At 45.2% G+C, this 14,024-nt stretch overlaps 3 protein-coding genes across 3 annotated transcripts; 1 reads left to right on the top strand and 2 right to left on the bottom strand.

The window, feature by feature from the left end:
- The first annotated feature begins 3,785 nt into the window (after nt 1-3,785).
- On the top strand, nt 3,786-5,127 carry LOC136522352 (senescence-specific cysteine protease SAG39-like). The gene is made up of 2 exons (XM_066516182.1): nt 3,786-4,233; nt 4,317-5,127. Exons 1-2 carry the CDS (start codon nt 3,798-3,800, stop codon nt 4,901-4,903), a joined length of 1,023 nt encoding a protein of 340 aa, XP_066372279.1. The 5' UTR covers nt 3,786-3,797; the 3' UTR covers nt 4,904-5,127.
- Nucleotides 5,128-7,860: 2,733 nt separating this feature from the next.
- Nucleotides 7,861-8,456, bottom strand: LOC136519773 (E3 ubiquitin-protein ligase ATL41-like). The gene has a single exon (XM_066513141.1). It carries the CDS (start codon nt 8,454-8,456, stop codon nt 7,956-7,958), a length of 501 nt encoding a protein of 166 aa, XP_066369238.1. The 3' UTR covers nt 7,861-7,955.
- A 3,907-nt stretch (nt 8,457-12,363) lies between these two features.
- LOC136523855 (protein trichome birefringence-like 19) lies at nt 12,364-13,578 on the bottom strand. Its single transcript, XM_066517396.1, has one exon. It carries the CDS (start codon nt 13,576-13,578, stop codon nt 12,364-12,366), a length of 1,215 nt encoding a protein of 404 aa, XP_066373493.1.
- Between the last annotated feature and the right edge of the window lie 446 nt (nt 13,579-14,024).

Genomic DNA, 14,024 nt, shown 5'->3' with positions numbered 1-14,024 from the left:
CTAGGTCCTGTTCATTTGAACTTATCAGCCGTACCATTTCAGTAAAATAACAATATTTTTTCTCATAATAAATCAGCATCAGTATCAACATTAGCCGTTTTTTCAGCCAGCCGAACAGAGCTCTTAGATTTTCACCATATTTGCACCTTTAATAGCACAAGTCTATACACCCACGAGTCAAATACACACCGACTAATTTACTTTAGCTTGGCCACTTGCCTTGGGCACGGCAGCCAAGGTATTCCAATATGTGCGAACCACGTCTCTGTCTTCTTTCGTGATAACCGGACAGTGTTGCTAAGTTTTGAAAACTGGACTATGCAGCTATTCGCTGAAAATTGGGCTGTGCTCCTACTTTCTAAAAACTATGGATCAATGTCCACCTGATTACTGAAACTATCAAAACAGGTGCGTTGAACTACCTGTACTCCTGTAGCTTGCTGTTACACGTGAATATGCAAGCTTTCTAATTTGTTAGCTATAATTGCAAGCTTTCTATGTGTTACATGAACGTGCAGTCTGTTACCTTTTTGTGAGAACACGATGTCTGCAAGACTGCATGTCTCCTATGTGTTACATGTGAACTCTCGCGGTTTGTTGGTAAACGGATCATGGCAAAAATGTTGCAATTATGTATAATACAATTATTATATTGATGGTATTAAAATTATTGTAATTATGTTCATCTTATATCTGACCGTTCTCCGTCAAAATGACAACATAATGGTATACAAAATGATATTTATGATTGATCTTGGCTACATCCAAAAGCATTAAACTATTTGCAAAAGACACACTGTCTGAATTGTACGACTTATCTTTTTAATTATGTCTATGTCAGATTCTAGTCACTTGCAGATGACCCCTGTCCGCAGGTTACAATGGCGGACACGGGCACCAAGCTGGCCGTGCTGCTGCCCAGGTCTATGACCAAATAAATCAATGATAAATTTTCTAAGCAGTGAAAGATTAGGCTCTATTAGTCCACTTATAGCACTTTCTTTCTACCTCAGCCCGGGACTTAGCTTGATCTTAGTCCTTAGATTCGCCCCTGGCGGGTTATACATGCCCTTAACACTGGCCGAATAGACTAGATTTGCATTGGAATTACCATGTCCAAACAAACAACTTTTATTCTTTTAATAAATAATATATCACTACTATAATAGCTAGTAGTAACTTTCAATAGCTTTCTCTACCAGTTTAATGGGTACGGACCGAAGGTCACAGAGGTGTACTCCCTCGTCCCTTCCCGAGTGCCGCCTAGATTTTTGCTTTAAGACAGCAATCCATAGCAGAGCGCCAAATGCACGTCTCAGGCACAAGTAATTTATGGCAACCATACTTACTTCACGGCCATATACCTGTCCCTCTCCACACAATAAAGCGTATAGAAGCACCGTATCGCTTCATACTTGCAAGAATATAATTTGTCACAGAAATCAATCTTCTACAACAAATTTTGACTCATCATTCAGATTTTCGTCATAAATATGCAAATTTCTACTAGTGGAATATCTATCACTGGAGTTATGTAAACCTCGTATTAGCACCATGATAGCGTAGCTAACCCCCTGATTGATTCTCCTTATCAGCTAGGGGATCGAGGCCAACAACCAGCGGGTGCGCTCGCGTGCCCCGGTGGATACCGACCAGACACCGTGAAAGCATAGACCACCACCGCTCGGGGGCTCTGGCTGAGCGAAGTTAACTCAGAAATAGAGCTAAGGTCTTAGGATAACCTAGGCCCTCATCATTAGAGGGTCCCGACCGACTAAGCAAGGCTTGGCAAGCTAGCCTAGGCAGATGGCTCGGAGCTCCCGAAAGGACCCTGTCACATGGTAGAAGCCTAATACTCACATAGAAGCGTAATGCGATCAGCTCTGTCAGGGCGTTGTCCCCTATGCTTTAGTGTTGAGTTGCCCACCTATTTCGATGAGGGGTCACACCGGGGTCATGACACAAGATGACAAAGGGGCACTGGACCCACTGTTCAATCTCCTAGGCTTCATCTCCCTTGGCGTGTAAGGAACGCTAGAGGGCAAGAAAGCTAGGTAGGCACGACGGCAAGTCTCCGGTCAGCCTTGACCTGCCGCTGTCGTCTACAAAAGCTGTGATGGCCAGTTTTTATCTTGTTGGCCATGACCACACATAAAAGCGCAGTTGCCTCCAACGGCTCAAAGACAAAGGCGAAGAAGCCCAGAGACTTTCTTGGCGATCAAGGAGCCAAGGAAAAACACTAACTTTGTACGCCCCCTTGCCCCTCGAGATATAAGGAAGGGCAAGGGGACCCTTAGAGTGGATCGACTCATTTAAACTCATCTTGAAACCCTAGATCAGAGCTAGCAATATGCTCCCTATCCTCTCTCTCCATTGTAAGAACTCCCTTGAGCATTTTAACATGAATAACTCTCTATTGGATGTAGGGCTTCGAGGCCCCAACCAAGATAAACCCTTTCGTGTCTTGAGTCCTAACCACGGAAGTCCCACACATCGACCACTAATTACTAGTCGTGGTTACAAACCCACGACAGATACAAACCCACAACAGATGTGTCTCCATCCGAGATTATTTAAAAAAAGTCAAAATTTCAATGTGAAAATATATGAAGTTAAAACAAATATTTGAGACACTAAACAACTTTAAATCAACAACTTATCAACAGAAAAATATAGATCGGGTTGACCACTACAACTTTACTATTAACTATATGAACATTCGAGGACGTTTAGAAATTCTAATTTTTGAATTTCAAAATATATGAAGTTAAACACATATTTGAGAATTTATAAACGACTTCAAATCAAAAACTTTTCAACCACAAAGTTGTAGATTGTATTGAAAACTACAACTTTGGTATAGACCATATCAACATCCAGTTATTTGAAAATTTAAAATTTAAAATTTTAAAATCCATAAACTTAAAATAATATTTTGGGACTTTAAACGATGGCAAAAATAACTTTTCAACAACAAAAAGTTGTAGATTACATTGAGGGCTACAATTCTAATATAAAGTTTGTCTTGATATAAGTTCATATATGTGGAAAAGTTATAAATCATTATTTGATGCAACTATTTATAGATGCCAGTCTCTGGAAAAGATAGCATCTTCTGCATATGTACATTTTAGCAGTACTTTATGCGTAATGTACTAGGTGGTATAATATTATTTTTAGAGCAGTTAACGTAACTTTGCCGCAGTATGTGTTTATAAAATTGACTGGTTTGAGGTACGTATGAACGAACCTATCCACTGTTAGATTTGAGATCCTATTTTATTTTGTGGATGATGCCATTCCTTATTGTTACCTTGGTTAGTTCAAAATGAACTTACAAACATTATTAAATACTAGAAGATGAAAGAGTATTATACTAACCATGTGCTGTTAATACACTTTTTCCTATTTTTATCTGATACTATATGCTATTGAATGCCTGTAATGAGATCTGGTGCTTATAATCTCTATATACATAAACCCTAAAAAAAAATCTCTATTCATAATGCTTTAAGACAGCAATCCACAGCAGAGCATCAAATGTACGTCTGGAGCACAAGTAAAATAACATCTGGCAATACTTCACGGCCACGTACCTGTCCCTTTCTACACAATACAGCGTAGAAGCACCGTACCGTATCGTTTCATACTTACAACTTACAAGAATAATACATGTCTGTAGCTATATATACCCGTACCACCCAGCTCAAATCACCAAATCAATAGGCATAGTGCACAGCAGCAGCAGGCCAGCATCAGCAACCAATTCACAGGCCTGATCGATCGAGTGATCGACCATGGCCACCCTCAAGGCATTAATCTTGGCAATCCTCGGCTTCGCCTTCTTCTGCTGTGCAGCCCTCGCTGCTCGCGACCTAAACGACGACTCAGCCATGGTGGCGAGGCATGAGCAGTGGATGGCGCAGTACAACCGCGTCTACAAAGACGCCACCGAGAAGGCTCAGCGGTTTGAGGTGTTCAAGGCTAATGTTAAGTTCATCGAGTCGTTTAACGCTGGTGAGAACCGTAAGTTCTGGCTCGGCGTCAACCAGTTCGTCGACCTTACCAACGATGAGTTCAGGGCTACCAAGACCAACAAGGGCTTCAAACCCAGCCCTGTGAAGATCCCTACCGGATTTAGGTATGAGAATGTTAGCGTCGATGCGCTTCCGGCGACCATCGACTGGAGGACCAAGGGTGCCGTCACTCCCATCAAGGATCAAGGCCAATGTGGTAAGTACATTTAGTAGGAAAACTTGTGGCAACACGTACGTTATCTGTTATGACATACGTTGAAACATAACAATCAATTGCAGGCTGCTGCTGGGCGTTCTCAGCCGTGGCTGCCACAGAAGGCATCGTGAAAATCAGCACCGGCAAGCTCACCTCCCTCTCGGAACAAGAGTTGGTGGATTGCGATGTCCATGGTGAGGATCAAGGTTGTGAGGGTGGTTTGATGGACGATGCTTTCAAGTTTATCATCAAGAACGGCGGCCTAACCACGGAGTCTAGCTATCCTTACACAGCTGCAGATGGCAAGTGCAAGAGTGGATCAAATAGTGCTGCAACCATCAAGGCCTACGAGGATGTGCCTGCAAACAATGAGGCTGCGCTGATGAAGGCCGTGGCCAACCAACCCGTGTCGGTGGCAGTGGACGGCGGAGACATGACGTTTCAGTTCTACTCTGGTGGTGTGATGACTGGCTCATGCGGTACTGACCTGGACCATGGGATTGCAGCCATTGGTTATGGAACGACCAGTGATGGCACCAAGTACTGGCTGATGAAGAACTCATGGGGCACGACTTGGGGCGAGAATGGTTACCTGAGAATGGAGAAGGATATTTCGGACAAGAGGGGCATGTGTGGCCTAGCCATGGAGCCTTCCTACCCCACTGAGTAGGCAAATCCTTCAGAAACCTTTAAGTTCGTACATAAACGCTTTGAATAAATCGATGCTTATAAGCCTTTTTATTTACTATGTTTAATTATATAGCTGGTCCGAATGTGTGTCTGTAAATTGTGTTTCAAATTGATCTTTTTACATGTATGCTACAATTCTATATTTATTAAAAATCATGTAATGTGTTGAATGTGTAACGATTAATCATGAATACATGCTGGTTATTTTCTTGGAGCGAATATTCAGAAATGGCCAAGGCAACATAAAGTGTCATTGGCTACCGGGGTGATCGAATTTGGACTAACTAAAATTTATTCAAGAATACATAGGATCCTAACCCTATAATTGTAGTTCAAAAATAACATTAGCCTATCATTCTAGTCAAGCTGTCATCATACCGTACATTCTAGGTGTAACATTAAGCTACACAATGAGCAAGCTATTGAATTGCAAGATGGTAATATAAATAATCATTAGATGAGGAAAAGTAATGAAATCAACAATAAAACATACTCCTAATCTCTAGATAGGCATGCTTCCAAACTAGCACAAAATTATTCTAAATAAGAGCACCTCCAAGAGTTTCCAAAACCTACTCCTAATCTTGATTTTTTGGCAAGATTGAAAAAACTTTTCTCCAACAACTCCCTATCTCAATCAATTCCCAATCTTTCCACACTCGGGAAAATCGACCCAATTGTGTTGAAATGAACGTGCGCCTATCGATCGGCCAATCCGGAGGTAGAAGGATATGGGGAAGAATAAAGAGTAGGGCAGGATTCCCAATGCAAATGTGCAAGAGAGAAAAAGTATAAAACCGGTTAGGGTGATTTAGAAATAGTTCATGATTCCTGATGTAAAATTGTCTTCTCTATTTTAGGAGCGAGATTTTGGAAACTATTGGAGAAACTCAATAAATATGCTCCCAACTTTTTTTAGCCACTTGGAAAACTCGTTGATTTACCAACTACCAGCTCTAAGACTCCCACAATCACCAACAATTCCTCCAATTACCCAGATTGTCTTGTTATTGACAAGCACCAAGAGTAACAAGCCCAAGCTTCACTTAACCCAAATCAAGCTTAAACTACAACTAGATGTGCACTGCCTACTACTGTCAACCATGATGCACCCATAAAACTATGGATGACTCATGTGATCTGGTGGTGCATAATTCCACATCGACGTGCAGTATAACAAAGGCGAAGGCATATATGGTCACATCTAAAGATGGGCTAGGTTGTCTCCGAAAACCAGTATATTGTAGTAGTGTGTGGAATAGAAATATCAAGAAAAAGACATTGGTAATTAAAATGTCTCATGTAAACATTGATTTGCCATCATCCATGTGAACCTAGTAGGCGAAGTTTCTTCTACATGTTGCTAGATTAGCTCATTATATTCCTCATATCATTAGACTCGGAGCTAGAATCATCTATGTGTCACACTATCACCATCCCATCCTTGAACCAAACTACTGCAAAAAAAAGATTTTTGAAGAAAAACCCTCTTGTTTGCAGTGGCGGGTCAAAAGTGTTTGCCTCCCAAAACACCCTTCAACTTTCATAGGTGGTAGCTAGGTCCATTTATGGAGACAACCAATCAACAACCATCTCTGTAAATGGAGCCATTAATAAAGGCAGACATTCTATGAGTCCCGCCTCTAAAAAAGCTTGAGGACCATAAATCCTCTCCCAATTGCACAACCCCTAACTTCCTCACACCTCTATTCTCCCAGCTCTCTCTCTCTCTCTCTCTCTCTCTCTCTCTCTCTCTCTCTCTCTCTCTATGTGTGTGTGTGTGTGTGTGTGTATGTGTGTGTGCGTGTGTGCCGATCCAATGACTCCACTCTATTTTCTCTCTGTAGACAAACCATCTCCCAGATCTGGTGGAGGAAGCCTACAGACAGCCTGCATAGATGAGGTGCCGCAAGCACGGAGGATGCTGGTGGGTGGACCACGAAGGAGGCCGACGGATGGCAAGCGCGGAGGAGGTCCAATGAGCGCAGAGGTTGAGGTCAGTGCAGAGGCCAAGGGTGGTGTAATGGAGGCCGACGGCGGTGCACAGAGGAGACCTAGGGTGTTGCTGGGTTGAGGTTGGCGGGCAACGCATGTGGAGACAAGGTCTAGAGTTGCATGGAGGTGATGGGTGGGGCATAGATGATGCTCTCTGTAGATGTCTGGATTTGTACTTAGCCATTCCCTACCTACAGAGGTGCTCCGTCTGTATCCATTCCCCATTTGCAGTGTCTCCCTCTCGCCCTCTCTCCTCTCATGTATCTATCCCCTCCTTTTCCTCTCCCACTTATGCAGATCTATCTGTGGTGCTTTGTAGATGATTAATCTGGAGCAGGGAGGTTGGGAGATGCTTCTGGCTCTTGATGTCAGAGAATCCATTGGCGGCATCCCGGTGGCGTGCTGCATGATTAAAGAGCAGAAGTAGGACAACAAGGAGGAGCAGCGGCGGTGACCGAACAACAGAAGCTAGCTTTCCATAGCAGAAGTTGAAACTATGCAGACGGATGTTGTTTTTACATTTATAGAGATGGATGTCTAACTCATCTGTCGCTGAAAAACACCATTTTTCACATGTGGGCTTGTGACTGCTTCTATTGATGATGATTAATAGAGACCATCGTCTGCTACATCTTTGAAAAGCATTTTTTTGGTGACTCTAAAAGGCCTAAACATAGTACCTTTCTAAATTATAAGATGTTTTGTCATTTTTAAATTCATAGGTTTTACTATGAATCTAGAAATAACATATATCTATATGTGTAGCAAAAAATATGTATCTAAAAAAGCTAAAACCCCTTATAATTTGGAATGAACAGAGTAGTGAACAGACACTGTAAATATATGTGTAAATAGTCTCACATTGATCAAATGCATGCCAACATTTGTACCATCATGCGTATGGTAAAATCAAGATAAAAAAGGGCACGTTTATCTTAAGGAGATACGAAAGAGTAGTTGGGAGTGCAGCTTAAGAAGATATGCACATGCTTGCACAACCAACACTCCCACCTGCCATGGGCCGTACCTAGGCGACCTTATCTTTCAGTGACGATCTCCAACGCGGGGATCGAGCTTCTTCTCTCCGCCATCCCCAGGACCCCTGATGAGGCCGCCGCCTTCGGCTCGCCCTTGGGCGGCCTGTCCACCACGTCGGCACGGCACACTGGGCACGCGCTGCTCTTCCTCAGCCACGAGTCCACGCAGTCCGCGTGGAAGCTGTGCTCGCACCGCGGCAGCTGCCTGCACCGGTCGCCGGCCTGGAACGCCTCAAGGCAGACCGCGCAGTCCCCGGCGGCCGCCCCGCTGTCTGCAGACTTGAAGACGTGGCAAGGAAGCGTGACGAGCTCGCCGGGCGACAGTCCCCGGCCGTGGCCGTCCTCCACGCGCTCCTGGTTGGCGTGCTGGCCGGTGCCGCGGGAGACGAGTCCCCGCCGCATGGCCCAGAAAACAACGAGGACGTGGAGGACGAGCAGCAGAGAGACGCCCACGATGAGCAGCGCCACGGAGAGGATTGCGGCTGGGTTGGTCATGATCATGCTATGCTATGGTAGCGTACAGCTAGTGATGATATTCCCTAGACTAAGGATCATGTTTCTCATGGATCATGTGAACATTTCTCTTGCTTTTGACGTTCCTTGCTTTGGATATATATGGACACCAGTTCAAGTACGCGTTGGGAGAAACCAAAGAAGAGGCGCTCAGCAGTGATAGGTACAAGGAAGAAAACGGGAGGCGCAGCTGTTTTTTTCCCCCTTGATATAATTGTTTGTTTGCCATCGTTAATTGCCTTAACCTGAGATGTGCATGCACAAGGCTCAATTGGAATTATAGTAGTGCCGATTTTTTAAGAGGATTTTCATGCTTTGTTGCCCAAAGATAAGAGCGTGTTTGGCTGGGCACCTCCCGGCTCTGGCTCCGTGCCACAGTGATCGAGGAGCCAGAGCAGGAGAAGCCAAAAAAATAATGTGCTCCTCTTAAAGGAGAGAAAAACGGCTCTAATAAACAGTATTATGAATGGTGCGCGATTTGGAGGAGCCGGAGCCCCCAGGAGCCCTCCCAAACGGCCCCTAAGCCTACGGTCAAAGGGAGGGAACATATTTCAACCCTTTTGAACGTTCCTTTGCAAAAGTGTTTTTTAAAATTTGCATCAATATTTTATTACCACCCTTCTTGCCAATATATATATGACAGTATATATAAGTATTATATCTTCCTGTGGCTGTCAGAAAATAGACCGAACGTCAAATTACTTATTGATCAACTATGCAACTTGACACGACGGACTTTTGTCAGCAGCTTTGGATGGATCTACTATGTCGTTTCAGCTCATAGAGTGTGCGGTTTTTTTTTGTGGTTCATTACAAGCCACTAGACAAAAATAATTAATATCGCACATCAGATTTTGATGTGCAGCCGGACAAAATTGATGAGCTGAGATGCGACGCACAGGCACACAGCACGAGCATGCCAGCAGGGTGCAAACACAAGGGAGATAGAAATAGGCTCAATCCTATTGGTGACCTGATGAATCCTATTTGTGACCCCCTAATTAGCTCTAGTTGATTTGATCAATAAATGATGAAACCAAGCAAAAAAAAAAAAAGGAAAAGAACTACGGTCAGCATCACGCCAATCATAAATAAGTGGCGGTTTAAACATCCATAGGATCTCCAAAATCACGTCACTTATTTGTGAGTGGAGAAGGTAGTATAATTATATGGAAGTAGTTGGCTAATTTAAAAAAAAAAGGATATTAGGTCAACTGACGTTTCATTCAACTTGCATCCATAGGCTTAGTCATGGTACCATCTAATCCTCATTTCTCTAATATAATCCTATGCATCTCATCTCATATGTTTGAATGTTTCAGTAAGAGAGTGTACATAATGACATATTATCACAGTTATATAGCTTCCATTATGGTGACATCACCTGGCATGACTCATGAGTGATGACTGAAAGCATCATCTTATTTCAGTGCTGGATCAACGACGATGATTCTAGTAACGGCGTGTTTACACACAACTAATATGAAAGCCGGCAATACTCTAGTGCAGATGAACTCGATCAGGTTAGGATTGCTCCTTTTATGAGTTTCCTTAGAATTAGAAAATAAGAAAACGTCACGCACCTGACCGGTCCTGAAATTTTCCAATTTTTTTGCGAATTAATTTAATCTAGAAAAATGTGAGCACACGTGCCAAGTCAAAACACTTGCAATATGAAGCACTTGCTGCAACATACATCTGAAACAGGCCAAACATACGCTTGCAACATATGTGTATAGCCACCGCAACATATGCAACATCTAAATAAAGCATTTGCAACATACGTCTGAAACAACTGAATCATTTAAAACATACACTTGCAACATGCGTCTGAAAACAGTTGCAACATTTGGAACATACACTTGTAACATATGTGTATAACCATTGCAACATGTGCAACATCCCGATCTACTTTTGCAACATCCAGATTAAACACATGCAACATCCAAATGAAACATCTGACATACTTGAAACATACGCGTGCAACATGCGCTTTCAGCACAATGTCACCTTGCCGCTTGGATGAATAATGGAGTCTCATCGTTGTGGAGCTCGACGCCGACGCAGAGGTCGGTGGCGGCGCATGGAGCTCGCCGGTGCAGGCAACACTTGCCGGCAGGGCGGCGTCCCACGAAGCTCCTCCCATCGTCTGCTTGCTGGAGCATCCATCGTGGAGGCTTGCCGGCTCGGTGAAGGCAGCTGCGGCAAGCGGGCAACACGATGGCGGCGGCTGCGGCGGCGGATGCTACGGTGCAGGCGAGCAACGCGGTGGAGGCGACGTGCAGTAGAGATATTTTTTTCAGAAGGGGCACGAATGTGAGCGAGCGGACGGCGCGGTAGCGAGTGGAGAATGTGTCCAGACGCCCTCACGAGAGCATTACCAAGGAGGAGATGAAAACCGGATTATGTTTCATTATAGCAACGGTTGGTAACTTAAATACACATTTTAAGAGGTTATTTTAATTTATATTATATTTTAAATGCTAGAGGTGGTTTTTTTAATACACATCAGTGATTATTATAGTTTATTGTATTGAAGATCAATTATTTTATATATATGAAAATTATTCTTAAGGTTTATCTTTTTTTCATCCCCATCTTCGTATGGATCAACGGGTGACTGTAAGTAGCTCGGTAGATATAATATGCTTTCTTTATTCTCAAATATAAGGATTCTGGACGAAGTAATTCTCTGTTTTTTTTTTGTTAAAAGGCAGCATTCATATACGTACCTCTACCATTAATTATTGTTTATAACCAACACAAATGGTAACCTCCATATCTCCCTACAACATGCGTCATTTTATTTATACTATAATTTGTCCTAGAATTTCTAAAAATACCTTATATTTTGATTTGATATGGATTAGGAGACATTTTTCTATGCTTTTACGCTTTAGAGCATGGATTCTCGCATGGCCACAAATTTTTGTATGATGTAACTTAATTTGGTTGATTGTATAACCCAAATATAGGAATTATAGTGAAGTAACTCTCCATTTTTGTTTAAAAGAAAGTATTGAAATTAAGACTCGGTATTCTGTTTTAACCGACACTTAGTTTAGGTTTCTTCGGCTTCCACAAACTTGGGTTTCTATATCGGCTTGTCACAACACGAGAACCCAACAAATTCGGTGTCAGTTTCTTTGGTTCTATTTTCTGTGGAACCAAACCAACCACAATACAGAGAAGAATGTTGCGTCATTGCCTCCGTCACCCTACTGATGTCACACGCGTCACCCGCCCTACCTGCCTACATAGGCACGTCCACGCCACCGAGAAGCCATAGCGTCCTGCTCGGGCGCCGCTCCCACTGGCCGCCGGCAAGGAGCCGTCCCTAACCCCTCCTCGCGCGGAGGAGCCGTGTAGCCGCCACTCTGAAATGAGGAGGCAAGGGCAGAGGCATAGAGCCGCGAAAGAGATAAGGTTAGGGTTGGTTTTTCTATTCGAGGTGCAAACTGGGGATAGGATCAGTTACTCGGGTAATTGGTTCAGTTAAGGTCCGAAATCGAAGCCGAAGCCGATAATCGTAGTTCTCATATACTAAAAGCCGAAACCAAATTAAACAGCTGAAAAAAACAACATTTCGGCTTAGTTCGGTGTCAGTTTGGCTCAGTTTTAGTTTCCGCTCTAAAAAGTGCCCAGCTTTAATTAAAATTTACATACCCACCGTTAATGTTTATAACCAACTCAAATATAGTAATCACAATATCTTCCTATAACAAGAGTTATTTGAATTGTACTGTAATTTATTCTAAAATTTCTTAGATACCTTATATTTCGATAATGACAGATGAAGTGCCTAACGGATGCAGTTTAATTTAGTTAATAGTTAACATGCTGAGAAAACACAAAGATAAAATAAAAATGGCTACGCGTTGAATTGGGCCTGCTTCTAACGCAACAACATGTGGAGCAGCATGTCGTTGCAGGCGTCCATGGCGCCGGGCAGGCACCAGTGCAAGCAGTCGCGCGACACGTTGAACCGGTCGGGCTGCCACAGACGATACTTGCTCGGGTGCGCGTCCGGCCGCAGCGCCATCGCCTCCGTGGCGTCGAGCAGCAGCAACCTGGCCCCTTTGCTCGCCCTCCTCGCCGCCCCGAACTCCTCCGCCTGTATCGCGTACATGTCCTTTTCCACCGCGTTCATCTCCCACTCGCCGCGCCTGAGCGGCCGCACCCGCGCGCAGTCGGCGTCCTCGTTCCACGTCCCGTTCTCGTAGTGCGACGGCGAGAGCGTGCGCACGACCACCGTCCTCCCGGACCTGGAGCGCCGCCGCCCAGTGCCGGGCAGCGCGTCCGCGGCTGCGCGGAGCGCGGTCCGGAACGCCATCCGGAGAGAGTACCGGAGCGTGAGGTCGGTGACGTTGGGCGCGAGGCAGCCGTTGCACCCGACGACGCGGCCGTGCACGTGGAACACGGACGGGCGGAAGAACCAGCTCCCCGCCGAGACCACCACGTAGTCGAACTCGCCGGCGCGCGCCGCCCACCCGGGGTCCGGCTCGTCGAGGTGGAGGCTCCACAGCCCCGCCCCGCTCCGCGTCGGGCCGTCCGGGTCCGTCTCGACGGCGCGCACGAGGAACGGCGACCAGAGCAGGGAGACGGCGAACCCGTGGCTCTCGAAGCGGAACGCGTTGGTCCTCGGCGCCGGCTGCTCGGCGCGCGCCAGGAGGCACACCAGCGAGTGCATCTGGTTCCTGGCAAGCGAGTCGCCGACGAACGCCATGGACTTGCCCCTCATCGCGCGGAGGAACCGCGCCGCGTCGAAGCGGGGCAGCTCGCACCCCGCGGGACGCCACCGCCACCGAACGAAGCCGAGGTCCGGCCTGCCGTACCGCATGCAGTCGTAGTGGCCGTGGATCACCGGGCACGTCTCCGTGGTGTAGCGCGGCGCGCCCGGGTCCGGCACCCACTCGCCCTTGAAGATGTTACACGATGACAGGTTGCCACCGCCATGGCCATCGGTGTCGGTCACCGACGGCGGCGGCAGCATCTCGCGGTCAGGCAGGATCACGAATGCAAGGATCACAAGGCACGTCACAAGCAGGACAGCGGCGGGAATGGCACACTGTGTGGTGTATGGAAGCTTAATCTCATGAAACTTCTTCATTGTGGTAACAAATATCCCAGACCCAGAGTGAAAGTCACACACCGACGTTCATAGATGGTATAACTAGGTGTGTGTATATATAGATTTTTTTTTTCGCCTATCATATCTTGAACGTTCATGATCGAGGTGATCATCTGATGGAGATTTGGAGGAATCTGTTAGCCTGTTCGTTTGTTGGTTTCAAGCAGAGCTTATTAGTCAGCCAATAATATTTTACTCTCACAACAAACAAATATTAATCGGACTTATCAGCCCAGAAACCGATCAGCGAACACGCTCACTGCAACATCAGTCCGCGTTTACGCAACTCATGCGTTCATGCCGAAAATGGTACTGTACTAGTGGCAGATTTACTTTCCACAGTGGTACGTAATTAGCAGTGGAGAACACTTGTAATGGTGGATTCCACGCGTGCGCGGTTCTGAGACCCAGCTGTTAGTTCTTAG

This window comes from Miscanthus floridulus, chromosome 18 (assembly GCF_019320115.1).
Source record: "Miscanthus floridulus cultivar M001 chromosome 18, ASM1932011v1, whole genome shotgun sequence".
Classification (NCBI taxonomy): domain Eukaryota; kingdom Viridiplantae; phylum Streptophyta; class Magnoliopsida; order Poales; family Poaceae; genus Miscanthus; species Miscanthus floridulus.
The sequence above is the reverse complement of the archived record's forward strand: the minus strand, read 5'-3'. Positions and strand labels throughout refer to the sequence as shown.